The sequence below is a fragment of the Lichenostomus cassidix genome, chromosome 28 (genome assembly GCF_008360975.1).
Source record: "Lichenostomus cassidix isolate B80296 chromosome 28, HeHo_3.0, whole genome shotgun sequence".
Lineage (NCBI taxonomy): Eukaryota > Metazoa > Chordata > Aves > Passeriformes > Meliphagidae > Lichenostomus > Lichenostomus cassidix.
Window position 1 is genome coordinate 3,786,817 of NC_139508.1, and position 25,017 is coordinate 3,811,833.

At 44.2% G+C, this 25,017-nt stretch overlaps 3 protein-coding genes across 16 annotated transcripts in view; 1 reads left to right on the forward strand and 2 right to left on the reverse strand.

The window, feature by feature from the left end:
* The window catches only part of CPAMD8 (C3 and PZP like alpha-2-macroglobulin domain containing 8), a 56,000-nt gene extending 48,281 nt beyond the window's left edge, over positions 1-7,719 (reverse strand). For all 4 annotated transcript variants that reach the window (XM_085040141.1, XM_085040139.1, XM_085040140.1 and 1 more), the window contains exons 1-10: positions 7,506-7,719; positions 5,169-5,320; positions 3,938-3,960; positions 2,877-3,042; positions 2,708-2,760; positions 2,223-2,240; positions 1,230-1,284; positions 976-1,089; positions 568-652; positions 185-293 (exon numbers count right to left, since the gene is read on the reverse strand). In XM_085040141.1, the coding sequence (XP_084896267.1) occupies positions 185-293; positions 568-652; positions 976-1,089; positions 1,230-1,284; positions 2,223-2,240; positions 2,708-2,760; positions 2,877-3,042; positions 3,938-3,960; positions 5,169-5,320; positions 7,506-7,594 (864 nt within the window). In that variant the 5' untranslated portion in view covers positions 7,595-7,719. The remainder of the gene's footprint in view (positions 1-184; positions 294-567; positions 653-975; positions 1,090-1,229; positions 1,285-2,222; positions 2,241-2,707; positions 2,761-2,876; positions 3,043-3,937; positions 3,961-5,168; positions 5,321-7,505) is intronic.
* A 6,818-nt stretch (positions 7,720-14,537) lies between these two features.
* Positions 14,538-22,153, reverse strand: HAUS8 (HAUS augmin like complex subunit 8). 2 transcript variants are annotated; one of them, XM_085040687.1, is made up of 10 exons: positions 21,058-22,153; positions 20,853-20,956; positions 20,521-20,647; positions 19,583-19,696; positions 19,015-19,100; positions 18,495-18,566; positions 17,832-17,990; positions 17,126-17,267; positions 15,982-16,123; positions 14,538-15,229 (listed from the first exon to the last, which is right to left on the reverse strand). In XM_085040687.1, the coding sequence occupies exons 1-10, from the start codon at positions 21,116-21,118 to the stop codon at positions 15,109-15,111; spliced, it is 1,128 nt and encodes a 375-aa protein (XP_084896813.1). In that variant the 5' UTR covers positions 21,119-22,153; the 3' UTR covers positions 14,538-15,108. The 2 variants fall into 2 exon arrangements, with proteins under 2 accessions (XP_084896813.1, XP_084896814.1); XM_085040688.1 differs by having other exon boundaries at positions 20,521-20,629; positions 21,058-22,142.
* Positions 22,154-22,271: 118 nt separating this feature from the next.
* Positions 22,272-25,017, forward strand: part of MYO9B (myosin IXB) — a 41,980-nt gene continuing 39,234 nt past the window's right edge. For 6 of the 10 annotated variants that reach the window (XR_014846278.1, XM_085040689.1, XM_085040693.1 and 3 more), the window contains exon 1: positions 22,272-22,387. The gene's annotated coding sequence lies outside the window, so the exon portion shown is untranslated. Of the gene's footprint in view, positions 22,388-22,930; positions 22,950-25,017 lie in introns of those variants that run through there. The other 4 variants (XM_085040697.1, XM_085040698.1, XM_085040692.1 and 1 more) reach the window with 3 other exon arrangements.

The following is a 25,017-nucleotide window of genomic DNA, read 5'->3' on the forward strand; positions in this document are numbered from 1 at the left end:
TAATATCTAAAATCATAAACATGCCATGTAAAAATAACCAATATTTTCATTATGCTGGCCCCAGTTATTGCATTTACTCCTTTATTTCCCGATCTTCCATCAGTGACAAAACAGAGCTGTGGGATTAATGTTAAAGAACACAGATCAGGTATTTTATCACAGGTGAGTCACTGGTCTCCCTCACCTGGGTGGTCTTGAGGACAGGGTGTCCAACTTCATGTCTGTAGTACCCCACACCATTTATAGTCATATTGACAATTAACTTCCCTGTCACTGGCTTCCCAAATGTGTATCTGAAATGCAAAGGAGATGATTAATAACTTCAGGCAGGTTTCTATTTTTCTGGTTGTGTAAAGACAATTACCACATTACCTGCACATCTAGAAAACAGTATCACAGGGAGTTTTCCAGATTGTTATTTTTACCATGTTTTTGAAGGCTCTTACATAAGAAAGTTTCTCACAATGATTAGAAATAATCTGAAAAGCCTGCAGCAGGTGAGATCCAAGCTCCAGTGACTGCATTATAATCCACATCAAAGAAACTCAGTTTGGAACATGTTCCTACCTGGCATGGACAGTCCCTTTCTCACACAGGGAAAGGTCACGGATGTAGCGAGGAGGGTCAATCAGCAACTCAAACTTGGGCAATACTACAATGAAAAAAACACAGCAGAATCTTTTCAAGGAGATATTACTGCCCAGATTATTCAAAAAGCCCCCACAGCTCTGACAGGACCCTGGTTGTGGTCAATGAGAGTAATACCAACACCCAGCAGAGGATCAATCAACCACAACAGCAAACTTCGGCAAGGTTGACCTTAGCAAAACCCCCAGTTAGCAGTGTCTGTATCCCTGAAGTACATGGCTCTAAAAATTTTTCCCCATGGCATTTTAAATGCATTATTTCAGGTGTTTCATCTCAAGAGAAAGCCTTTCACAGTGTTCTGTTCTTCCAAATGCACAGAGGACTCACCGTATTTCTGCACTTCAAAGGATTTGTTGTAAGTGTGGCCCTGCATCTCAGCAAAGATGAGCCATTCCCCAAACACTGGCTGGTCAGACAGAGGAAAAGTCATATTGACAATGCCTGAAAAAGGAAACAACACACTGGGAACTCTCTGCCACTCTTCAGCGCTTGCCAAGCCTTACTGAACACAGCTCAGTAGAAGCAGAAGTAAAGGCAAATCACAGTACACAGAGGAAGAAAATAATCAATCTGGAACTTACCACAACAAAATGGCTTCAAATTATTCCATTCTATCATCCGAGACCCCCGAGGATCCTGCAGGGTGGTTTAGAGATGAGAAACATCACCATGAAAATGAGGATCACTATTACATTTAACTCAGTGCTCAACAAAGAACTTTGTTTTGTAGTATACACACTTCACTAAGAGCTCAAATATAACTAATACCTGTCAAAAGTCCTGAAAATACTTTACCAGGGGTATTTGCTTTCTGGAATTATTTAAGACTTTTGCTGTAACCAAAGCACACAAGTAAATGCTGTCAAGCAGCAGATCTTTCCCCTGTCTTAAGACACCTGTCTAGGATGGGATGAACTCTGAAAACCCTTTTTCTCTATTCCTAAAGGGAGCTGCACCACCAGCAAGACAATTTTTAGATGACAAAATCAGATGAAATGAATCTTGATGGTTTTATCAGCATTAAATCTGTGCTGAAGGCAAAAGAGAGTGAATTATTCTGCTTTCTGACAGCAAAATATGTGGTTAAAAAAAAAATAAAAGACAAAATGAAAAAATAGGACTAAACGCAGAAGGAAGCTCTCACTCTCCTCATAAAGAAGAAGACAGGAGCACCCTTCCCTTGTCATGAATTTCCAGAGTCCACAATCACAACGTTTGGGTGCAGAGGTGAGGGTGGCTCTGCCCTACCAGCCCAGCAGATGGACAGGAGTGGAGCTGCATGAAAAAGAAGGGAGAGGGAGTGGGACTGCCACAGTGATAAATCCCAGTGAATTTAGCCAGTCTTTCTCAGGCTGAAAAATGGGAATGGATTTCTGAAAGTGAAGTAGAAAACAAGGATATTTGGTGGTGACAGCAACAAAAGGCACAGAGATCAGTTAAAGACACAGGGATAGAGATGACTGCACAGGTTAGGGTTGGGAATGGCCATGATAGACTGGAAAAGCACAGTCTTGTTCCTTTAAAGGCAACACAAACCTCTCCAGGACAGGCTAGATGGGCACTCAGATACTCACCACCACATAAGCTTCAATCTGAAAGAAAAAGAAAAGGCTTTATGAAACAAAGCCACTTTTCTGCTTTTTGTGACAAACTGTTGAGTCAACATAAGCAAGGTGTGAGACCCAAAGTGACAGAGTTTAAACATCTCCTCTTTGCTAAGAGTAGCCTGAGAAACACACATTTAATTTACACATCTAACTGGGAAAGTAATAATTTGCGTATCTCTGCACTACTTAAATAAGGTGAAAGTCTCTGAAAGGTTCTGGTCTCTGCTCTAGCAAAGCTGCCTCTTATTTGCCAGCACTCCAAAAGTTTGTATTCTCCTCCAAGAGGAATATGACCAAGTGAAAAAAGCTAAATTGCAAACAAGCTACCACAAGCTATGCCTAAATAGGTTAAAAATCCAATTCTGTTTCTGCATAAATGTACATTAGAATAAAATACAGACTACCAAGTATTCCCTCATATTCTACAGTGTGAAAGAAAGCAGTTTTTTTACCCTGTCATTGACGGGTCTCAGGTCAGAAGTCACCATAAAGAGGTTTATCAACACTAAAAAAAGGAACAGAGGAAATTTATTAAACACCACAGCTGAGACTGAACAGAAGTGCTCATCTTAGAGCTCCCCTTGAAAGTAGCCTGGCAAATTGTCCAGTTGTCCACTTTACCTTTCTGCTTGGGTTTGTAGACAGGTTTGTCAGTCTGGATGAACACCGAGGAGCCTTTGCTGTCGATGGTGACTGTGGTGTAGTTGTGGAAAATGTAACCTTCCTCTGCCAGGTGCCTGTTGCCCCAGACCTTCAGATGTGCTTGTCCTCGAAGCCCTGAAGGCACCTGCAGGTGAGGAAGACACGGAAACACCTTGGAGCTTTTGGGGGATATAACTGACACTGAGGTGAGTGAGAAGAACCACCTGCTGCGTTTGGGTGTAATTATGTGTTAGTAATAAAAAGAAAATTAAGAACATAACTAGATCTTCTACAATATGTAAACTTCAGAGGAGGTAAAACCATGCTGAAAACATGACAGGAAATTCTCTGCTGCCCTTTATCACTCAAGCGAAGTAATGGTTGATCTATGATCTACATGAGAAACTTCCAGTACAGAAGGTGTGTGACATGGGGAAATCATCCCACAGCTCTGCCAACAGAGGGAAAATCCCTAATACCCAACACAAAAAAGGCCCAAAAATGAAAAGTGCACACTTGGACATTTTCAAACAGTTGCTCAGAGAAATAAGAATTTTAAAGTTACATCCAATTAAAAATGACAGAGTAAAAAATCTGATCATACAATTCCAGAACCAGATTGCAATTGAGTATTTTGTTCCACCTCCCCTCCCTTCACATCCCAAAGATGACAAACCCAAAGTAAGTCCTAGGTTAAGAAAGCCAACACTTTTAAGGTCTTGCTCTTCAATGAAGCTCTATTTTGCCTCCATTTGAAGTCACAACCCCAACTTCACTCACAGAGTTCTGTGCTGCTATTCTTATCAAATCACCCCAACACGGAATTTTATGTTGAGCCACTGATTTTCTTTAGTGGTGTAAGGGCCTAGCAGGTGAGCTGTGATGGATTAAGCTGTGTTGTTTTCCTCTGGTGAAGGTTGTTTCTTCCTCAGTGTGTGCCCCACATGTGACATTTATTTGTGCCACAGCTGCTCAGAGAGCATCCCTGATGTGGCTGAGGGAAAGTCCCTGATGCTTTCACCAAAAAAATCGACACTCACCTTCAGTTTAATCGTTCCTTTATCTAAAATATGAGAGAGAAACAGAGAGAGTTATTCTCAAGATAAGGCACTAAGACTTTAGGTATTTGCAGTTGAGTGAAAGGAGACCCCACAGCACAGAGCTGCTCCCTGCAGTATCCCTTTGGTATGATTTCACCTGAAGCAATTTTCCTGCTCTGTGTAAAACAAGTCAGACCCAGTAGAGTTCTCCAAAATAAACCTGACCACATTTATTTCCAATTTTTGCCCAAGGTAAACTGCAAAGTGCTCTGTGACTGGGGAGCACCACCAAGCCTGAGGTTTCAGCATAGCTTACAGAAGGGTTTTGCTGTAAAAAGCACCTGGCCTCTTTTGGGACTTAAATACTTCTCAAAACAAACACTCATAGGATGTGTTTTGGTTGCTGGACACAGCCATACCTAGAAGTTCTCTTGAGCATGTGGTGCCCACATGTGTGAGCATCACTCCCTTTGAATTGCTTTGCAATTGTCAGCCAGTCTCAAACACAACAAGGGGACAACACAACCAAAGGCAGTCTGTTCCAAGAAAGGGAGTGGATTTTATAAAAACCCCCATTTTAGCACAGAGAAGGGTTAAAACATGATGGTAACAGAGCCTGATTGCCCTGTCTGCACTGCAGCTTCCACCACTACTGACAGTGGTACAACAGGGCTAAGGACTTCACTTGCAGCAGTGTAAATTCACTCAGTGTTAAGCTGGACATAATCAAAACATGTCTACTCACAAGGCAGAGGTATCTGACTTGGATTTTAAAGACTTACCCAACTGCACAAACATTATCACTTCTCTCAGCAATACTCAGTGCTGAAGATGGGGAGAGTGCAAACCCAGCACTTGTTTTGGAGAGAAGAAATCTATGCTGCTGATGATTTAATATTTTTCTTTAAAGTAAACTTATCTTATTCCTTATATAGCCCCCCACTGTTGGACATTCAGGCATTAAAAGGAAGCATATTCACTATAAAACTCTAGGGTATGAGTTATACAGGGTCTCCGTATGTCTTGGTGCTCCAAAAGGATCAGCCTTCCATGTCTGAAATCACACACATCAAAACCCCATTAGCACAATCAGCTGAGAAGGTGCCAATTCAACATTAGTTTGGTTCCAGTTCCACCATCACCTAAAGCAATTCTTCAGGAGATTTCAATGTGCTCCCACAGCAGCTCAACTCATAAATCAGTTCTCAAGTTCAGAAACCCAGGAGCTCACCCAGGACTGTTCCGTGGCTCCGTGACACAGTCTCTCCTTTGACCACCAGTTGGATCTGCACTGTTGTCTCCTTGACAGAGTTGAAAATGGTCACACTTATGGCTTCCTCCACCCCGGAGCGGAAAACAGAAGGTGCTGCAATCAAATAACCCCTGAGGAGGACAATTGGAAGTGGTCAGTCAAGACACAGCCACAAGAGCCACTTTGGAGCCACTTTTTTGTGGCAGAAAGAGAAGAACAAACTATTTTGTGATAAATATGTGATATATTTGCCCCTGTGTGGTCATATTTGTGGCCACCGGCAGTCTAAGCCTGTATCTAATATGTATAAATGAACAAGCAGAGGCTAAAGAGGCTTACAAATGGCTCACAAACCCTTAGGATTTAAATAAAAGCAGTAATATCAAGTTTATTGCACATATATAATAAATACACTCATTTATCTGTTATATGTAACAAACTAAACATACAACCAGCTAATCATAAAAGAGCTGAAGTTTATGAAGGATTAGTGAGGTAGCTGAACCTCTGGTAGAGTTTTGTAGCAAATGCTTTCTTTTGAAACAGTTCAGATATTTTTGCCTCAATTATTTTTCACAGCTCCATTTTCACAGTTCATGTAAAAGAAGAGACTCTGAGCTGATTTTTGGAGCTTTCTACATGTCAGACTCAACACACATGACACACCTGAACTTCTAGTTTTTACAGAAGTAGCCCAGAAACTGCAGCTACACAACTGGGCTCAGATTCCCAGTTCTACTCCCACATTTTTGCTCAAACAATTAGATCCTGCAAGTTTACAAAAGGCATTATTTTAGAAGGCACACACAAAGCTTTAAAGCCACCCAAAACGACCTCCCATGGATGCTGCAATCCGAGTGTTTTTGAATGGAATCTGCACCACTCCTCTGTGAATGGCACAGTGCCATGAACTTGTCAGCTAAAAGCATTGCAGGCTCTGAGCTCTCTGATGCATTGGGCTGGAAGCAACACATTTATATTCCCTTCATGACACACCTTTCTGGGTTTTTTTTTCCCCCTACCCCAAAGGATTTTTTTAACGCAAGGCAATTCCTCAAATGCCTCTTCAAGCCCAATTTCTCAGCCTATCATGCCTCTCTACAGTCCCACGAGTCAGGTTGCTTTAGCTCTTGATTAATTATCACTTTGGGATGAGAATGATGGTGTTTTACAGCCCCCAAGTAATCTTTTATCAAATTCCAAGCCCATGTTTCTCTCTCAGCAGGCCTCATTGCCATGGAGATCCAATTACCCCCAAAGGAAGTTCAGAACTCTGTGGCATTCGAGTTAAATTGCACGGGGTACTTGCAGATTCAAAACCTTATGGCTGCCAGGTTTGCAAATTCATCAGAATGGTAATAAATAACAATAAAGAGTTACTAGTGAGCCTGCAAATCCTTAGTAAGAGAGATAGCTGATCTAGTTCCCCAGGGAGAAAGAGTACCAGCTGCACTCAGGATAAAATTATCAGATTTAAACTGTCATAAGCCCAGCACTGCAGTGCCATATGTGAAGCACATGTAATCACGTTGTTCTGAATCGCTGAAACTTTTTCTGAAGTATCAGTCCCTTGATACAACCACTTAAATCACGTAATAAGGGGTATTTGAAAATTAAATATTTAAGTTGGCGATCAAAGAGTTAACTTGACAGGGACTGGACAGATCCTTAAGTACATTTAACTAACAGCTCTGTCAGGTTACACCAAAATTTGGCAGGATGTGAAGTATTTTCTAGTAAGCAAGTGAAAATAACTTCTGCATGGCACTCAGCTAATGCAGCTATTCACGGTGCTGATGGGCTATAATAAGCCAGGGATAAAGAACAAAGCAAACCTTAATCAAAATTAACCTAAACATACTGGAAAAGAGCTGTGGGATTCAGTTTCTGAAAGTCAAAGAACTTTCCCCGCAGTTTCTCCCGGGCTTATCTTCCCCACAAAAAAAATCTTCACACGCTGCTCGGGAGCGCCCAACGCTACCTTCAACCACCCCCAGCACCGCGGCAGCCAGATTCCTTAAATAATTGCTTGCAGATAAAAGCTTCGCAGCCGCTCTCCGGAGCAGCTGGAGGCAGGTATCGCATGGGAGCTTTTCTTCTCTTCTCCCCTTTCCCCGCGCTCGGCACTTTCTCACCGGCGGCGACAAACGCGTGCCTGCTGCCCAGGACGAGCCGCGCTCCATCCGCGACCCCTCCGGGCGCTCCGCGGCTTTGTTCCGCGGCTGCTGCGGCTACTGCGGCGTCCCGGCCGAGCAGAGCCGGTTCTCCCTCCGCCGCCCTGCCCGGGGATGCTCTCCCGGGGTCCGCGGTACTTACTGGCGCTGGCGGGGCTGGGCAGCGCTCAGGCTGCAGAGGGCGAGCAGCAGCAGCAGGCGGCAGGCGCGGCGGGGCTCGCAGCGGGCCATGGTGCCGCGGAACCCTGGCCACCGCTCTGCGCGGGCAGCAGGAGCCTTTTGTTCCCGGCGAGCGCAGCCCGAGGCTCCGCCGCCCCGCGCCCGGGCTCGGCTCCCCGGTGACTCTGGCCGCCGCCCCCGCCGCGTCCCCGCCCCCGGGCCGCCCCCTCCTGGCCCCGGTGCCCGCTCGGCTCCGGCCCCGGCTCTTTGTCTGCGGCTCCCCGCCCGCTCCTGACAGCACCGGGGAGGAGCCGCGCCCCGCCCGCCGCCCCGCCCGGCCCAGGTGCGCTGAGCTCCGCGCCTCCGCCCGCCCGGCCGTGCTCGCCTTCCCCGGGGCTGCTGAGGCATCGGCGCCGCTACTGCCGAGCCCAGAGAGCCCCGGGAGCACTGCCCGAGCTCCGCAGATGGGAAAGCTGCGAAAGCCGAGGTCCCACGGAACAGGACCGGGGCACGGCACTCTCGGCATGGTCCCGTCCCGGCAACCGAGCCTCTGCGCTCAGGGACTTCACGGAGCGCTGCCCAGGAACTGCCTTCCAACCCAAAACCCACTGATGCTTCTCCATCCTCCTCGCTCCCTAGGCCCTGATCTCTCCATCCCCATCTCTCTGTCCCGTGCTTCCCGGGCCGTGGGACAGGAGAGGGAGCTCTCCCTGCACCAGCCTGGGCAAGAGCTGCAGCCTAAGATCAGAGCTCACACAAACCGGGAAAAGCAAACCCAAGGCAAGAGCAGAGGGTCGAGGTGACAGAAAAAATGCCATCTCATAGAGATATCAACGAATAATTTCTCTGATCCCTGCTGGAGAAAACCCAGGCAGACCAGGATCCCAGATGTGCTTCAGAGTGGAATTCTTGCCCCAGCAATAAATGAAAACCCTCAGTGTAGGTAGTTTGAATAATATTTTTTCCCCCAATACACCTGGCTTACACACACAAGTGGTGCTTAAATTTTTATCTTGTGTGAAATTTACACTCATTTTATTGTCTTCTCTTAAAATCACTCACTCAATAGCTTTTTGATAAATTCGGATTATCTTTAGTAATGGGTAACATCACTACATGTGGCTACAGTTTCCTACTTAAATATATCCCAAACCAGCATTGTCTTATTTTTGTGGAGAGGCAGAACAAATCTAGAAAAAGAATGAGCACTTTTTGACAAATTAGACAAGATTAGAACCACATGGATCACTTCCCAAAGAAATTATGAGCTAGGCATTATGAAAAGGAACTTATTAGGAAGTACAGTAAAGTAGGAATGTTTTAGATTTTCTTTGTTCAGGATTATTTTTTGTTTTGTTTTGCTTTGGTTGTTGTTGGTTTTTTTGTTGGGTTTTTTTTTGAGACAAACTGAAACAGGCAAAGAATAAAATCTGGTTACCTCCAAATTCTTTTCCAGCTTCTTCATATTCTTAGCTACAAACACAGAACCCTGTCTGCCTCAGTGTTTCCCCATCTGCAAAGCAGCCGTACTGATGTCAGCCTCTCCTCAGGGTGACACTTCAGGGGATGCTGGAATCCTTTGGTTAAAGATTAAAAGAGGCAAAATGAAAATGAAGCACCTCTGCTGTTCCCATGGCATGGCAGAGAGCAGGTCTGTTCGGGCTGAAACAGCACCATGCTTTCAAAAAAATTCATTAACTACCTCTACATTTAACCCATAGCTTTCTAGAGCAAACCACAAATGGTTCATTACAGAGTTAAGCTTGAGATCTACGGGGAACCAGAAAAATCACAAAGTGCCACTAAACAGCCATCCTGTCAACCACATTTTATCTTTGAATAAGCTCTGGGTAAGAACTCTGAAGGAGCAACATGATTCAGCAATGGATTGATGAATGCAGCAAAGTGCAGTTCTAAAATTGAGCTCCATCATCCTCAGAATAAGACACAAATGTGTATTTCTACATTTCAAAAAGCACAGCTAGAAATTACCCTTATGTGGACTATAGCCCTTTTGAATTGCTAACTCTCTTAAATGAGAGATTTCTTCTAAATTGAAGATTTTCCATTTGATATTTACTGACTACAAGGAGTCTCAGGCAATTAGAGCCCCTGAAGACTGCAAACCATCTTCCAATTATGAAGGTATGTGCAATCCTGTAAATAAGGCTGGAATCAGCTTGGTCTGAAGAAAAAAAAAAAAAGGCTTTAGATATAATTTCAAACTATTTACTTACTGAAATGGAATTTTCTGTGCTTGCCAAAATGAATCCCATTCAGTGTGATGCAACAGGTGTTGGAATTCCAGCAGCCGCCTGCAAGCCACATCTGGTAATGGTTAGGAGTTAAAAGGAAGTTCTGTAAGAACTGCTCATGTATAAAAACTATTCATCAGTCAGATCTATGGGCCATATTCACCCACCCGCTTGCACTGTGCATAGTTCGGATTTTTATTTCGTTTACAGAAAACGTAATTCTGCTCCTCATAAAGTCTCAGGAATCTCAGGCACTTGAGAGCATGTGGGGGATTGGTGTTGGCCATGGTGGTGGCAGAAAGGTGAGGGAGGGACAAGGTTTTAGAGAACAAGGTGTGAATATATCTGGATTGGTTCTGACTTGATCTGATTTCCATCCTGATCACTCAAATGGCCTCATCATTACTCTGCAGAAGGAATCCTCCCCCCGTCCCATCCACCTTGTAAATAAACTGTGTGCAATGTGAAAATGATCAGACAGGGACTTGTCAAACAAAAAATAATGCTAATTCCCAAGTACTGCTACTCTCAGCTGGGAATCCCTTTGCTTTTCCCCCACCTCAACTGTAAAACTGAAATGGGTAAGACAACTCACAAGAAACTATGCCATCAATAGGACCATGCCATCAATAATTAGCCCTTGCTAACTGCTTCAGCACGAGTGGTGCTACTAAATTGTCCCACAGATGATGAGTCCAAAGGTATAAACAGTAATACTCACCTATTTAAAGATTTTAAGATGTGTAAATTGTGCATATAGAAGATACTGTACTAAAGAATCTAGTTTTGTGTTAAGTTCTGTGCACATTAGATTTTAGAAGGTGGGTGAAAAATAAAAAAGTCATCGATTTTCAGAATAATTTCTCCCCCTTTCCCAATGGAAAAACATTCATCTCGGTCATTGCACACACCAGACAGGAACAAGGCCTTAGTTAATTTTTACAGCATTACATTCATGGCAAAAAAGCCACACCTATTCTTCAAGTCTCAGTTTTGTTCTCCCTTCATGTTTCTGTGACAGCCAAACAGAGATAGCAAATGCAGAAACCAAGAACTGCAGAACAAGTGTCCCAGGCTTTGCCACACTGCTGCACCTCACCAGCACACAGGAAAATGGTTTAACAGAGACCACACCAGTCCAGACAGAGTGGCAGAAACCAGACTGATCCTGCTCCCCAGGAATACAAATATCTCTAGAAGAAATTATAAGGAAAGGATAATTAAAGAGCACTTTTTAACTAAGACTGTGATCTAAGTAGCATATAACAGGATAATGATATTGAGAACATAATTATTAAATACTTCTGTCAAAAATGGTTATTATTAATCTATAGAAGAGGTAAGTCTGATCTTTCACAGTAACGTAACATTTTAATTCCTGACAAAGTGACTGAAATAGTATTAGGAAAGCATTCAAATGAAGGATTTTGAATGATTTAGAAGGAAGAGCACTGTGCTTATCAGAAGGGGCTGCCATTGAGACATTTAGTCAGAAATAACTTCCCAATTCTCATCTCAGCTCCAACATGACTGGTGAAATACAATTTGTGCAGTCTGAATGAAAAGTAGAGCCACCTCCCAAGGTGCATATGGATAAATGCATAAATATGCAAGGGATATTAAAACAAGTAATTAAGTTTTTATATCCTACAGACCATCTCCAAACATATGTTACCTACATAAATTAAAAAATTAGCTATATATGAAGAGGAACCATAACAGAAAATTTAAGATCTTGAAACAGCAGGAAACTCAGTAGGGTCTTGCATATACATTACCACAGAATTATTTTAAAATAAACTGGTCAGAGGCATTTGAGCCCCTTCTGCAAACCTCATGCTTGCTTTACAGACCACACACCAATGCAGCGGAAGAAACAACCAAAAATAATTTCTGTGAGTTGAGCAGGAATGCTCACATAATCACTGGAAATGCTCTTAATTGGTGTGGCTCAGTGGTGCATTTCAGAGCTGTTAGATCTTCTGCCGCTCTGGAACTCTTTTCATGTCCTGGCAATCCCAGCCCAGCCAGCAGTTTGTTTATCATATTCAGTATGAATTTCCGGATCTCCAACAAAGTGGTATTTACTCCGAAGCAGGGAAGACTGCAGTAATCCAATAAGTTCTCATTAGCCTAAAATGCAGAAACATCTGCTGGGGTCATGAGCTGCTTTGCTTGCTGTTGATGAGCACAGCCTCAGCTCCGTTTGCAGCTTGAACAAAGAGTTGGGGGTTTGGGGTGTGGTGAGGGGAAAAATGAGCCTCGATGATTTCCTGGGCTGCAGCTCCACCCCAGTGCACCCCGGGCAGGAGGGATCCTGCCTTACCTTGACCCCGGAATTACAGCAAAAAATGCCTTGACTCAGCTCTCCCGAGCTGGTGGTCAGTCTGGCACCACCAGAGGCACTGAGGGGAATGTGGTCACAGTTCCCCGAGACACACCAGGACCAGCCAGACCAAGCTGCAGGGCAAACCCAGCTTCAAAGCTTTGCCCAGGTCTTTTTAGCCAACTAAGAATTTTGCAGGGGATAAATACTTCCATTTCTGGGCTCCCCCTCCTTCCCAGGCTCTCACCTACCTGGTTTATTTCACAATTTCTTTCAGTTTTTAGAGGAAGAAAAAAAATCCCTTCTCTCCCCATCAAAAAGAGGTCTTAAAATACATGAATGTTAACAATTGGTCAAGAAGAACTTCTGGTCTAAAAGATTAATAAATAAGTAATAAGTAAGTGTTGCACAAGTTCAGACAAAACAAAACTAAATCTACATTGATATAAGTTACAGCAGGGAGAACATTATTAATTCTATTGAGAAAAAAAGACACATAACCTGAATAAAAGGAGCCCTTAATTTGTTTAGGATTCCAACTGATTTAGAGCATGTGACATTGTCAGAAAATAAGTGGAAAATACAAAATAAGTGGTGTCACATCTGTTTAGTTCCTGCTCCAGTGATTCTGCAGTTCTTTGTTGTTGTTGTTTGTACAGTCTTAAATGACAGCAGCCAATTCTGTGGCTATTTCAAGGTGGAGGAGCCTAAAAAACTTCTGCAAAGAGCCCACAGAACCACTTAGAAGGAATATTAAGGAAAATCAAGAAGGAATAGTCTCAGTTCAAACTAATTTAAAGGTCTTTCCTGGAGAGGTTGGGCTGCTTTAGCCAACACTTGTTGTACGATTTGTGCAAAGAATTACACAAGTGCTCATTTAAGGAAAAGAATGGCCAGAATGCTGAAATTAATGCCTCTGATTCTTCTGAAACAATGAGTGCACATCCCCGGGCACAGAATTGTTCTGTTGCAGCAGTTTGGCTTCAGCCCCAGGACTCCCCTGTGCCTTGTGGGAGGATAACGAGTGCAGCGAGTGCCGCCTGCAGCAGCAGTGCTGAACTACTGCCCCCGAAAGATTTACAGCCTTTAATTGTGCTCACAGCAAGCACCTCCCGGGGGGAGAACTATCAGCATTCCACTTCTTTTCAGAGTGAAAATTTAAATTGCTGGCTGTTGCTTAAGTAACGTTTGGGTGCATGATACACATCCAGGAGCGGAATATCACTTGATTGAAAAGTGATTGAAAAGGGTGGGTTTAATTTAAAAGTATTTCTTAAAAGAAAAATACTTTTTCAGACCACCATTTCATTGATGGTAAGGTGTACCATCAAGAAATCCTAGGAAAAACATTCTGATATGTCTATTATTATCAAGACACTACAATATTGATTTCCATTTCATCCTTCCCCTCTCATATTTAAGATGACCTTTCCCAACTTTCAGTCTCGGAATTGACACAGTGATCATAAAGAGATTGAAGGTGTGAGGACACAGAGCCCAGCAATAATCCAAACCCAGCAAAACCAGTTTCATCACATTTGAGCCTTTCTATCCCCATCTCCATCTGCCAAAACCAACCAGCCCACACACTTACAGCCAAGGTATGACTTGGCTGGGCAAAGTTCCCCATCCAGTGGCCAAATTCATGGATGCAGCTCATGCTCCTGACCCTGAGCTGGATCTGGCTGCATCCAACACCTATTGATGCTCTGACTGGCAGCCACACAGGTGAACTACCAGGTGCAGATCACCTGTGAGGAAGAAGACATAACAGCTAAGCATGCTAAAATAACACTGAGTCACAGATAAGCTGCTGCTAAACAAATGACACTGACATGGTATGCAACCAGGGTCTGAACATTTTGTGTGTGGCACATCCACTAATCCAGTTAACTAATTTACTCCTCCTTTGTAATAAAAGGAGACACGAATCTAGTTAGACCCTTAGTAGTGCCAGGGAGAAAGCCTCAACAGCCCTTGAAGGAGTGCAAGGAGATTCCAGGTGTGAATAGGTCAAAAAGCCTTATAGACACAGCTTCAGGTAGAAATGTACCACACCGAACAAAACACAAAGCAAAGCTTTTGAAAAACCATCCCAGAAAGAGGTTCCACAGGTGGAATACAGGTTACAGCACGTCTTCCAGAGCAAAATGAATTCCATGAATGAAAAGGAAAGTATGTTGAAGAAACACGTCAGATCTGGCATGTATGCTCATAGCACAGCACACTCACTCAGTAACTGGGTTTGTGGTTTCTTTCCACGTTCCCAATCCTCTGGCCTCAGCTCTTTGGGTGCTCATGGCTGACCACTGGGACCACTCAGTGTGTACAAGGCCATCACTGGACTGTGTATTATTAGCCCTAAGTAAGCTCAGACGGAAACAAATGCTGCTGTAGGAAACCAGCTAAGATATTCAAACATGAAGGCTGTTGATAGAGCAGTGGAAAATACTCTTTATTATTCAAAATAATAAAGTCCTTAAAGAATAGTCAGGTTTATATAATAGCATTTATGATTTCAATAATTTATTTAGAAGGCAATTAGGCAACCAGTTACCAAAACTTTTCACTTGTTAAAAGTGACAAGGCTCCTTCCAAGCGAGTACTTTGTACTCACACAACTTTTCCTCTCAGCACATCCAGAAACATGGGACAATTAAAAGTTCCTGCAGAAGTTGTTCAGTGAGCAACCAATGTTCAGGCTGTACCTTAACAAGAAGTCAGATTTGCCAGGAACAGCAGTTTTTATCATTTACCTGTCAGTACTGTTAAGGCAGAAAGTGATGGAAAATGTGTCACAGCAATCCACATTAAAAGAGAGCAGCGATGTCTCCCTGTGGGAAAGCCTGGAGGAGAACAACTCTCCAATTTCTCTATCAGTGAGCACTCCTGCTGCTGGCTTCACTGAAAAACTGGGCAAGTTGTGTGTCCATACAAGATGTAAAAGGATAACAAGCCTGCTAACATTGTGTTAGTACCTACCCAGTAGTAAAACAGTACAAAACTTAGTTGAAATACCAGCGTTTGACAACATCTACTCCATATTTCTCTTCGCACACATACTGGTTATGCAGAGAAACTTCTTTACTGGCTTCAAACGACAGGTTCTGCACGTCTGTGAAGCTCCTGAAACACATGCAGCTGAATCAGTGACTCTGAAGGACAATAACTCTGCTTTAGCCCAAAGATTACACACCTGGACGTTTGCATCTTTCTCCTACTACGGCCTCACCAGAAGAAAAAAAATGTGAAACATGAATTTTCTTCCCAAAAGCAAGAATCTGGAGGAGAGATGGGGCAGTTTGCAGGAAGGGGAGATGAGTGGCTTAATGGTCTATTAATCTTCAAAGATTTTAGCTACAATCTCTTCTGGGGCAATGAAGGAAGAGAGGACATTAGTCATGCTTTATCTCTTCCTCATCCTCCCAGTGATGCTTTGTATTTATCATCACAACACTTGAGGAGAAAACCCTTCCCTGTGCTCCTTGTATCTCCTAAAGGATGACACATTTGCAGGGCTGTTATTTAAGACAGTTTTGAGTTCACTTTTCTGTCTCCTGGGCTTCTCCACTCCTACATATCTGCACTTACCTGGTCTATTCTTGCTCACTGAAATTCTCAGCTGAAGTGTGAGGCACACTGAAGCGGTTCAGTTGGAATACATCAACACAAACAAACCCAAACATCCTACTTTGACTGTAGGTGGGGCAGGAACAGAAACAGAGATGGCTGCTACAAAGAGAATTAAACTTGGTGCTACCAAACTCTCAGTTAATGCTCCCAGTCTACATTCTGGAAAGGTTCTAGCAAGGTTTTTCTTCTGAATTTTCCTCTGCATATGAAATCAACAAGTCTTTCCACCCAATTGTTGTAATTACCTTTGAAGCCCTTTATGCAGTTGCTGAGACACTTCTTTAAGCTCTTTCACTGTACTAAGTGCTTTTGGACCATCTTCTGAGCAGCTTGGCATAATTTCTGCCAGAAGCTCCTGTGTGATCATTAACTGCTTTCCCAGTTCATCTGGAAGAGATGTTAAACATATTATTAAAAATGCAGTGGCACCAGTTAATACAAGAAATTAACAACTGGAAGAACCCAGAGACAGGTGAATTAGAAAACAAAAAACTACTGTGCAGCTATGAAAGCAAAATTATTTTTCACTATTGTGACTAGCACCAGCAACAGGCTATCGGAATTGCTAAAAAGTTCTCCTTTAGAGTATGCCAAAGATTTTTGAGACAAATGTAAGAGAAAAACCAAGTTTGAGACATCCAAAATTCCCTGGCCAGTTCCATGTATTGCTATTGGCATGTAGCCACCCATGAAATTTATCCAGTCATTTTGTTCAACATACACAAAAAAAAAAAAAGGACCTACTCCTTTTTAATCTCTTGCAAGAATTTTAAGTTATTCAATAGCTTTTTGCATTTGTTTTTAAGTGCAAGATTATTGTAAATGCTTTAAGAATCTTGTTTCTTGCAGACCAGCAGTTTCAAAATGTAACTTTTTGTCCAGACTTCAATACAAAATGCATGTACTGATTTATTAAACATGCTCTGGTTCAAGACAAAACACAGTATAATTTAAGCTCCAGCTCTGCTGGAGAAACATCAGCAAGTCTACCCAGGTGACTGTCCCTCAAACACAGAAACAAAAAGAGATTACAGTATTTCTACACCTTGTTTACACAGTAGGAACAACAAAGGGAAAGGAATGACATGAATACAGTTAAAATATGTAGAAACCTGCTAAAAAAGGTGCATATGAAGACTGAGCTAACTTAGAAAGTTCATTTCTTCTCTGCTGCAAGATACAAAACTGTGTAAAGTGGCTAAACAGAGATAAAAATTACACACAGCACAACATGTGACTATTGCTGCAGCCCAGTGTCCACACAAGCTCTAAGAGCAAACAAAGTTCCTCCAGAGGCCATAGACAGATGTAGCAATAACAATGTAAAAAGTTTTTTTAGCATAAACCCACTATTTCTGAAAGCAAATTTGAGAAATTAAATTTTCATACCAAGGTAGGCTTGCTTATCTCCTTCTATGTGAATGTTCTTTATGGGTAATTCATGTCTTGCAGCATCCAGAGAGGCTGCAAAGCTTTTATATTGCTCTTTAAACTGTTCACAGACAGCAACAAGGGGAGACAGTACTTCTATCTGAAAGAGACACACAGTGAGCCAGAACTTCTCCAAAAGCACACATTTTCTAATTACACACCTGGCTCACTACAGAAGAAGATGCTCATTATTCATTAGAAACCTGTCTTCTTACAACCAGGCCAGGACTACTGCTGGCTAACACATAAAACCAAGACAAATAAAACCAGAAGATGTTCACTTCTCATTAAAGGGTGGCATCTCAGCTCTAACCATAACTGGAGTTGCCTAAGTGCAGGATGTTCACGTGATTTTGGGCAGTTTCATCTCCTGTGCATCACCCAGACCCTGCCCTGGCAGCCACTGCAATCTCTGCCCTTGCCCAAGAGCTCCAACTTCTCCTTCCTGCCCATCCATGACGGACAACACAACAGTGACAATGGCACTTGCTCAGGTACTGCAGAACATTACAGGCCTCAACAGGATGTAGATGTTTGTTTTGTTTAAGATGCATAAAATTGTACCTCTTCAGGCCACAGAAGCAGAGGAATCTCCTCTGGATAAAGGACTACTTCACACCCGAGCTTGTTTAACTATCAGAGAAGCATAAATTGACAAACTTACCTGTTTGTCTAATTTTTCATTGAGTTTCTGCTCTCTCTCCTGGAGCAGAATTTCACGTTTCAGCTCCCAGAGCTTCTCCTGTTGTCTCTGCTTTTCTTCACACAACATTAACAAGTTTTTTTCTGCTTTTTCCTCCATCTCGGCAACTTTTTTCTCTGCCTATAATATCCCAGAATATTCAAAGTTAAAGGAATGCTACATCTAAGCACTTACATATTCTGAATAAACAAATGCAAGCCTCAGACCAGGCCAAAGAGTTTCAATTAATGACTAGGAGACCTCACACAATAAGCACAGAACATCAGAGTTACAGACCCCTTAAGACTTCCCCCACCCCCTGCTCCTTTTTGTAAAGGAAAATACACACAGCACTGAAGGAAAAAAATCACTGCTACAACTTTGAACTCCAGACAGACTTGCAGTTTTCCCAAAACTTCTGCATCTCCCTAATTCCTAACAACCAGCAGCAGCTTAATAAACTGGAACTGAATTTGCTCTAAGAGTTTTCATAGCAAGTATTATGGCTTTACAACCACAAACTGACACAGTCACAAAAACCTAACTTTTACAGGTCAGGAAGCATTTAAGAAATTAAACAATCCCTCAATAACAAATTCTATCTGAAACTACTTGACTACTACCAAACACTTGACTAATGCTCACCTTTATTCTTAGGTAAGTTAAAAGCAGTGTCTCGGATTCCAGCTCTGCCATCAGATCATGAGAGTCAGTTTCCTTCAGAAAAGAAAAGAATATTCTACATCAAGTTTGGTATTTAAACAATTGCTTTTTCAGTGGTCAAATTAATTACCAAATAAACTACCAATAGTCCAGTTCATGCCTGGAATCATCACTGACAACAAGCAGCTCAATGAGTAAAGCTTGTGGCTTTAAACACTCCTGTTAATTAAATAAACCTCCTTGTTCCACAGGAATGCAAGAACAATCTACCTGAGGAGATGCTTAATTTGAACAGATTCTTTACCACAAGAAATGGAAGCAAAGCTCTGGTCAGTGTCCAGCTACCTGACAAACACACCAAACATTGCCAGCAGTCTAAAGACTTCTGCAAGGAGGCTTTAGATCATCCCAGGACCTTAGCTGTAATTCAGATTAAACAGAAAATCTTAATTTCACATGTTTCAAAATATATATCCTTACTGATGAAAGCAGTGAGACTCACCTTATCAGTTGCTCTGGCTATTTTCTTTGTCTCTGAAATTCCTGAAGCAGATTCTGAATGAGAGCTCTGCTTGGGGTCAGTTTTATCTGTAGCACAACAAAAAAGTTAGCATGCTCTTCTGTCGAGGTCTACAGGGTGGGTCAATAGACCACCAGGTTTTTTAAAGGCAGAGGTAATTTCAAAATTATTGCGTGTACCAGTAAAGAAGATCTGTACTCTATTTCTGGCTCTGATTTACTCATGAGCAGATGTGGATCACAAGAGCTTTTAAATTTAAGTGACAAACAGATGTGATCTACTTTTCAGAAAAACTGACAGTCTAACACCCACCTGTTTATAGGAACAAAGACTCAAGATTACTTTATTCTTTAATTTCTGACTTTAAACAAAAACAGTGTACCCAAAAGATACTACAAATCAAGAGGCTAATTTAAACCCCAAAGGTCTTGGAACCTCTTCTTAAAATCCTTTTGTGAATATACAAGAATACAATAATTTCTTATCCCCAAGTTTCAGCACATACATTAAAAATTATAAAACCAGAAATTGAGTATGAACAGGAATTTACCATTAATAGCAGAAATATCAAGGTCTGGCAGCTTCATTTTCCCTTCATCTAATAAAGTGGACTGCAAGTCACCCTTCTCAAAAATACTCTGATTTAATAAGCTATGGTCAACACCTGCAAAAAGAAGCTGTTATCAGACTACAAGAATTTGAACAGGTTCAGCACAAGTTCACAATTCCACGTTGTAGAGGTCCAGAGAAGCTGATTTGGTCACATCCCTTCCCTCACACCCCACTACAACCTGAGAAATGCTCGTTAGGCGTTGGCCTTGATGAGCTCTACCTGGATGAGGCCACTCTTGAGCTTATCAGAAACACTGTTTCCAGGAATGCCTAATGAGCACCTGTTTTTTAATGAACAACCTTGGACACCTATTTTTCTTGAACCTCCAAAGAAAGTTACCAGCTGGAATTGTGGCCATGATAGAAAATTACTATGATTAAATCAGACTCTGTAACCCCATAAACAGCAGTTCAAGAGAGACCCTCTGAGGTCCCAAATCCCAGAAAAAAAAGGGAACAATTTGTCTCAAACATCAAGCCAAGGAGACAACCAGCAATACCAGACAGGAATTGTTATAACAACAAAAGAAAAAAAATGGACAGTTTTGGAGACCGAGATTTTCAGCCACTTACGCTGGGTTTAGCAGAAAGATTAAATAAAAAAAAAAGCAGAATAATGGTGAGGGCGTAAGAAAAGAGCAGCTTAAAACCTTCTGCAGAAGGCAAGAAAGATACTTGTTTTAGACAACTCAATCACTTAATTCCAGATCCAGGACCTGATTTCTCTTAGTGCCACATCAAGTTCCTTAATTTCCTTTACATACAAATAATAACTACCAGCGATGCAAGAAATGTAAAGTATCAACATCTTGGAGTTAAGAGTTTCATAGCTTAGAAATACAAAAAAAATAGCTTTTAAACACTGGTAAAACCTACCAGCAGAAGTTTCATTTTTTTGAGAAACAACTGATTTCTCAACTGATTTCGGTTTAGTTCCAGAAGATGGCAGAGAAGTATCCGATGAAGAGGCACTTGATGAGGCATCCTGACAATAAAGAAACAGCTAAGACAGAACATAATCAGCAATATATCTTGCCTTCAACTCTGACAATAAACAATTAAATGCCAGAGTATCTTGGTGCTTTGCAAGTCACCCGAGTACAGCCCCAAGCTCCCAAGCTAATAACACACCACAGGTCCCTCATAACCCCAGCAGAGTAGGATTTCCCCCAGCTCTCGCTGCCACACCTCCAAGCCACCCCTCACACCTTTCCAGCTTTTCGCTGAGCGACGCCTGAGCTCGACAGTCCCGGCACCTTCTTGGTGTCTTTCTTATCGTACTGCAGGTAGCGAGACTGCACGATTCTTCCTCCTGTGAGGGGCAAAGGAAGCTCAGCCGGGCCCACCGCGGGGCTTCCCGCCTCAGCTCGGATCCCCCCGCCTCCCGCTTCAGCCAGCGCGGCCCCACGCTACCTTGCCGCTTAGTTTTAGACGCTTGTCCGCCCGCCGCCGTGTCGCTGCCCTCCGAGGACATGGTGCCAAGGCAGCGGAGGGAGGGCGAGGGGCCGGGCGGGGATCGCTTCCCCTCAGCCCTGTGCCGCCTCAGCCGCCATCGCGTTTGAATCACCGCGCATGCGCGCGCCGCCGGGGACAGCGCTGAGGGTGGGGCAGCGCGCCCCCTGGCGGAGCGGAGGAATGAAGGAGCTGAGTGCTCGACCCCGGGGAACTGCGGTGCCTTTTAAATAAAGCGATAAATGATGCAGGACTCTGGCAACTCCTGCAGCACGGCTGGCTCTAAAAGTCCTCCTTGCCTTAGGCCTTTCCCGAGAGGTAGCTTCAGCTAGTGAAATCTGTTCTGGGCTCCACAGTACAAGAAAGACTGGAGAGGATCCAGCGGAGCTCACAAAGGTGATGAGGAGTCTGAAGCATCTCCGACAAGGAGAGGCTGTGGGAGCTGGGCCTGGTTAATCCAGAGAAGAGAAGGCTGAGAGAGGATCCCATCGATCCATACAAATATCTCCAAGAGGTGTCCAGAGGATGGTGCCACTGCTAAGTGGTGCCCAGAGACAGGACAAGGAGTAATGGGCACAAACTAAAGCACAAGACAAACACCTCAACGTGAGGAAGAACTCCTTTAAGTTGAACATGGCAGAACACTGGAACAGCTGCCCAGAGAGGGTGTGGAGTCTCCCTCACTGGAGATATCCCAAATCCACCTGGATGGTTCCTGTGTCACTTGCCTTGGCAAGGTGGGTTGGACTGGGTGATCTCCAGAGGTCCCTTCCAGCCCAAACAATTCTGTGATTCTGTGAATCCCAGCACGCTACACTCGAGAGCTCCCGCGCTGCCCCAGTGCTCCGACAGACCGAGCACCAGCCACCTCACCATCCCCGCAGCGGGAGCCCTCACAGCGCCGGGCGGCGCCGCTCCCGGCCCAGCACAGCACCGCGGTCCTTTGGTTTTGACAAGAATCCGCCCCCGCTGCCTCAGACAGACAGCACCTGGCTGCCGCCGCCCAGCTGCGTCGGGAGCCGCGGCGGGGGCGAAACCGAGCTCGGGGCTCGAACCCGGCTCGCCGGGAGCGCCGCCCGCCACATCCCCTCTTCCCCCGCAGTCTGTGGGCTCCGCTCCGCGCCCCCGGCCCTCCCCGGCCCTGCCCTGCCCTCCCCTGCCGCGGGGCGGCGCATGCGCGGGGCTGTGCGCGGCGCTGAATGGGCGCGCCCCGGCCCCCCCACCCGGAAGTGGCGCGCGCGGGGCCTGTGGCGGCGGCGGGCCGGGCGGCCGCGCTTCGGTACCGGCGCAGGTAACGGGCTCCGCGGGCCCCGCGCTCCTCGTCACCCCGCTGCACATCCCTCCCGCGCCCCCCTGCCTCCTGCTCCTTCCCTGCGGGCGAGCCAGCGCTGTGGTGGCGATGCCTTGCAGGGACTGGGTCTCGCACCGGGCGCTGTGGGGCGGCCGGGGCAGTTCTGAGGGGGTGTGAGGGGGGCGGCTCTGAGGGGGTGTGTGGGTCGCTGCCTCGGGGCAGATTTGAAGTGGGGTGTTGAGGGTCGGCTCTGAGTGGGTCTGTGCGGGTCGGTGTCGCGGGGCAGGTCTGAGGGGGTGTGTGGGGTCAGTGCCAGGCTGGGGGGCTCCACCGGCGCCCTCAGGAGCTCGGGGCCGGAGTGGTTCCCCGGGACGCTCTCAGGAGCTCGGGGCCACTCCGAGCCGGGGCTGTGCCGGCCGCAGGGCTGTGCCCGGCTGCGGGGCAGATGCGGTGCTACTGACTGACTTTGTGTCAGCTGTGCCCGAGGAGCTGGAGGTGCCCAGGGGAAGGGAAGTGTCTGACGCCCGGCTGTGTCTCCCGTCTCTCGGGCAGAGCCTGCGGGGTACGGTGCTACTTCCATCTCTTGTTTCTTCCGTCTCCTGCTTGTGATCTTTCAGCCGCACAATCTTCTGCTTCTTCATGTGATGTCGCTGACTCTCGGTATAAATAGCCTATAATCTTTCACAAAAATACCTCCTGATCTTTCAAAAAATTCGTTAAAACTCTCAGGGTTCTTTTGTTTCTTTGTGTTATTTTTGGGCAGCTCCTGACAGCTGGGGCTGCTGCTGTGCTGAGGTCGTGCTTTATGGTGATGACTGTCATTGCCCAATAGAGTCATGCCTCTGGCTGTGTGTATGTCGGTAGTGCTCTGTCTTTTTGGCAAGCTTGGTGTTGCAATCTCTGGGAAGTAAAACTTTTGCAAGCTTGGAACATCCTTTGTTACATGTTTCTAGACTAAAAGTATCGGACTACAATCCTGACCCATGACTAGCGTGGCTGTAGGTTTGATACAGGTATGTGTGATCCTCGTGGAAAATGAATTCCCAGTATCATTTTTGCTTTGTTTTCTGTTATGCTGTGAAGTATTTTGGCAAAATTCTTGCCCAGCTTTATTTGCAATTCTTGTTTGTGAAAAGCGAGAAGCACTTTGGATGCAAATGAGCTCAGCATTCTTTGATTTCACCTTCTGGAAATGGGTGGCACTGGAGCAAAGGGCTGGAGATGATCTCAAGCTCCTGGCAGATGCAATTAGCCTTTCAAAGATGTCATCAGCATCCTCCCACGGTACTCCTAGAGGTGGATCGGTATCGGTGTGTCTGCCAAGCTGTTTGCAAATAAGTTTGTCATGGGTAATTAGGAGCTCTTTGATTTCAGGCCTGTTAGCTGGAATCCATGGCTGAAGTACTTGCCCTAAAGTAACAGCGTGGGGTAACCCTGCATTCCGGTTTAGGATGTTGGTGTCACACCCAGCAAGTTTTAGTAAGCCCTGGGTGTCTTTAACTCAGAATCTTGTCAGGAACAAATCCATTTAGTGTAGGAGAAGCAGCTTGGGGAGCTTTTAATGCATATTCCTATTAGCTCCAAGACTCATTGTGACTTTTTAATAGAAAAGAGTTCATCTTGATTATTTTTGTCTTTGCACTATGATGGGGTTCTCTGCCTGCCCTACATCTGAAGTCCAATAACATTGTGCTTTTCAGGATGATGCATCTAAGACCACTTCCTCAATCTTCAGTCCTTACTTATTCACATAAAACTCGGGAGTTACTGCAGTGATGAAAGGCTTTTTTAGAACTGTACAGTTTGGAGCTTGGGGATTTTTTGTTGCCCTGCTTGAGAACGTTTGTTTCAACAAAAAGCTTTTTCACAAGTTGAATGTTGCAGCTCCTGCAGTGGCAGCTGCCTGCACAAACAGTCCATTCCCAGTGGGAAGGCTCCCAGGTTTTGGGCTTTTCTGTGGAACCCAAAACCCCTGTGGAACTGAATAATTTAGGAAGAGTAAATGCAACTGATGAAAGATTTGAACGAGGTTCACCTAGAAAGGAATACTCTGTCCAGACAGTTTTCTGACCCATAGTGATTCAAACATTAGACCTCTTGAATAATCCTGTGCATGAATAACTGTTTGACTCACATGCACACTGAGGCTAAATATGGCCTTTCCTCAGCTAGAATGTCAAAGGGCAGGATTTGCATATCCTAGACATTTAAAAATGAAGAATTCCTAAAAAATGCAACAATATTGGCTATCTCAACAGTTAAGGAAAAGAGTGAAAGACTCTGATTCAACAAAAAGTTTGTGGCTCAGTGCTTTTTTGTGAATTTGAAGGCTGAAGGTGTTTATCACATTTCTAAGAAACAAGGCCTGTTTATGCTAATATCAAGGAGAAGTAAAGCCTGAGATGCTGATAAGGGTTTATTTTTCTAATAGCAAGGAGTAGGAATGTCTGTAGAATATTGTGTTTTCTTGGTGTACCAAGTGACTTAAGCGTGGCCTGTGGAGTTGCTTTTATCAAGGCTTTAATTGTGTTGTGTCTCTGATTACCAAATGAAACTCAATGCAGATTCTAGAAAAATCTGCCATTACTTTAAAGACCAATGGTATATAACAATAAAAGTGTTTTTAAGGA

What these genes read in the sequence shown, in the direction of transcription:
- HAUS8 (XM_085040687.1), bottom strand. Translation starts at nt 21,118, where the DNA reads ATGTCCTCGGAGGGCAGCGACACGGCGGCGGGCGGACAAGCGTCTAAA. An exon ending in AAAAAATGAAACTTCTGCTG is followed by an intron (nt 19,697 to 20,520) that starts GTAGGTTTTACC and finishes TTCTTTTTGCAG; the next exon opens with GTGTTGACCATAGCTTATTA. An exon ending in TAACTTACCTAAGAATAAAG is followed by an intron (nt 17,991 to 18,494) that starts GTGAGCATTAGT and finishes GGGATATTATAG; the next exon opens with GCAGAGAAAAAAGTTGCCGA.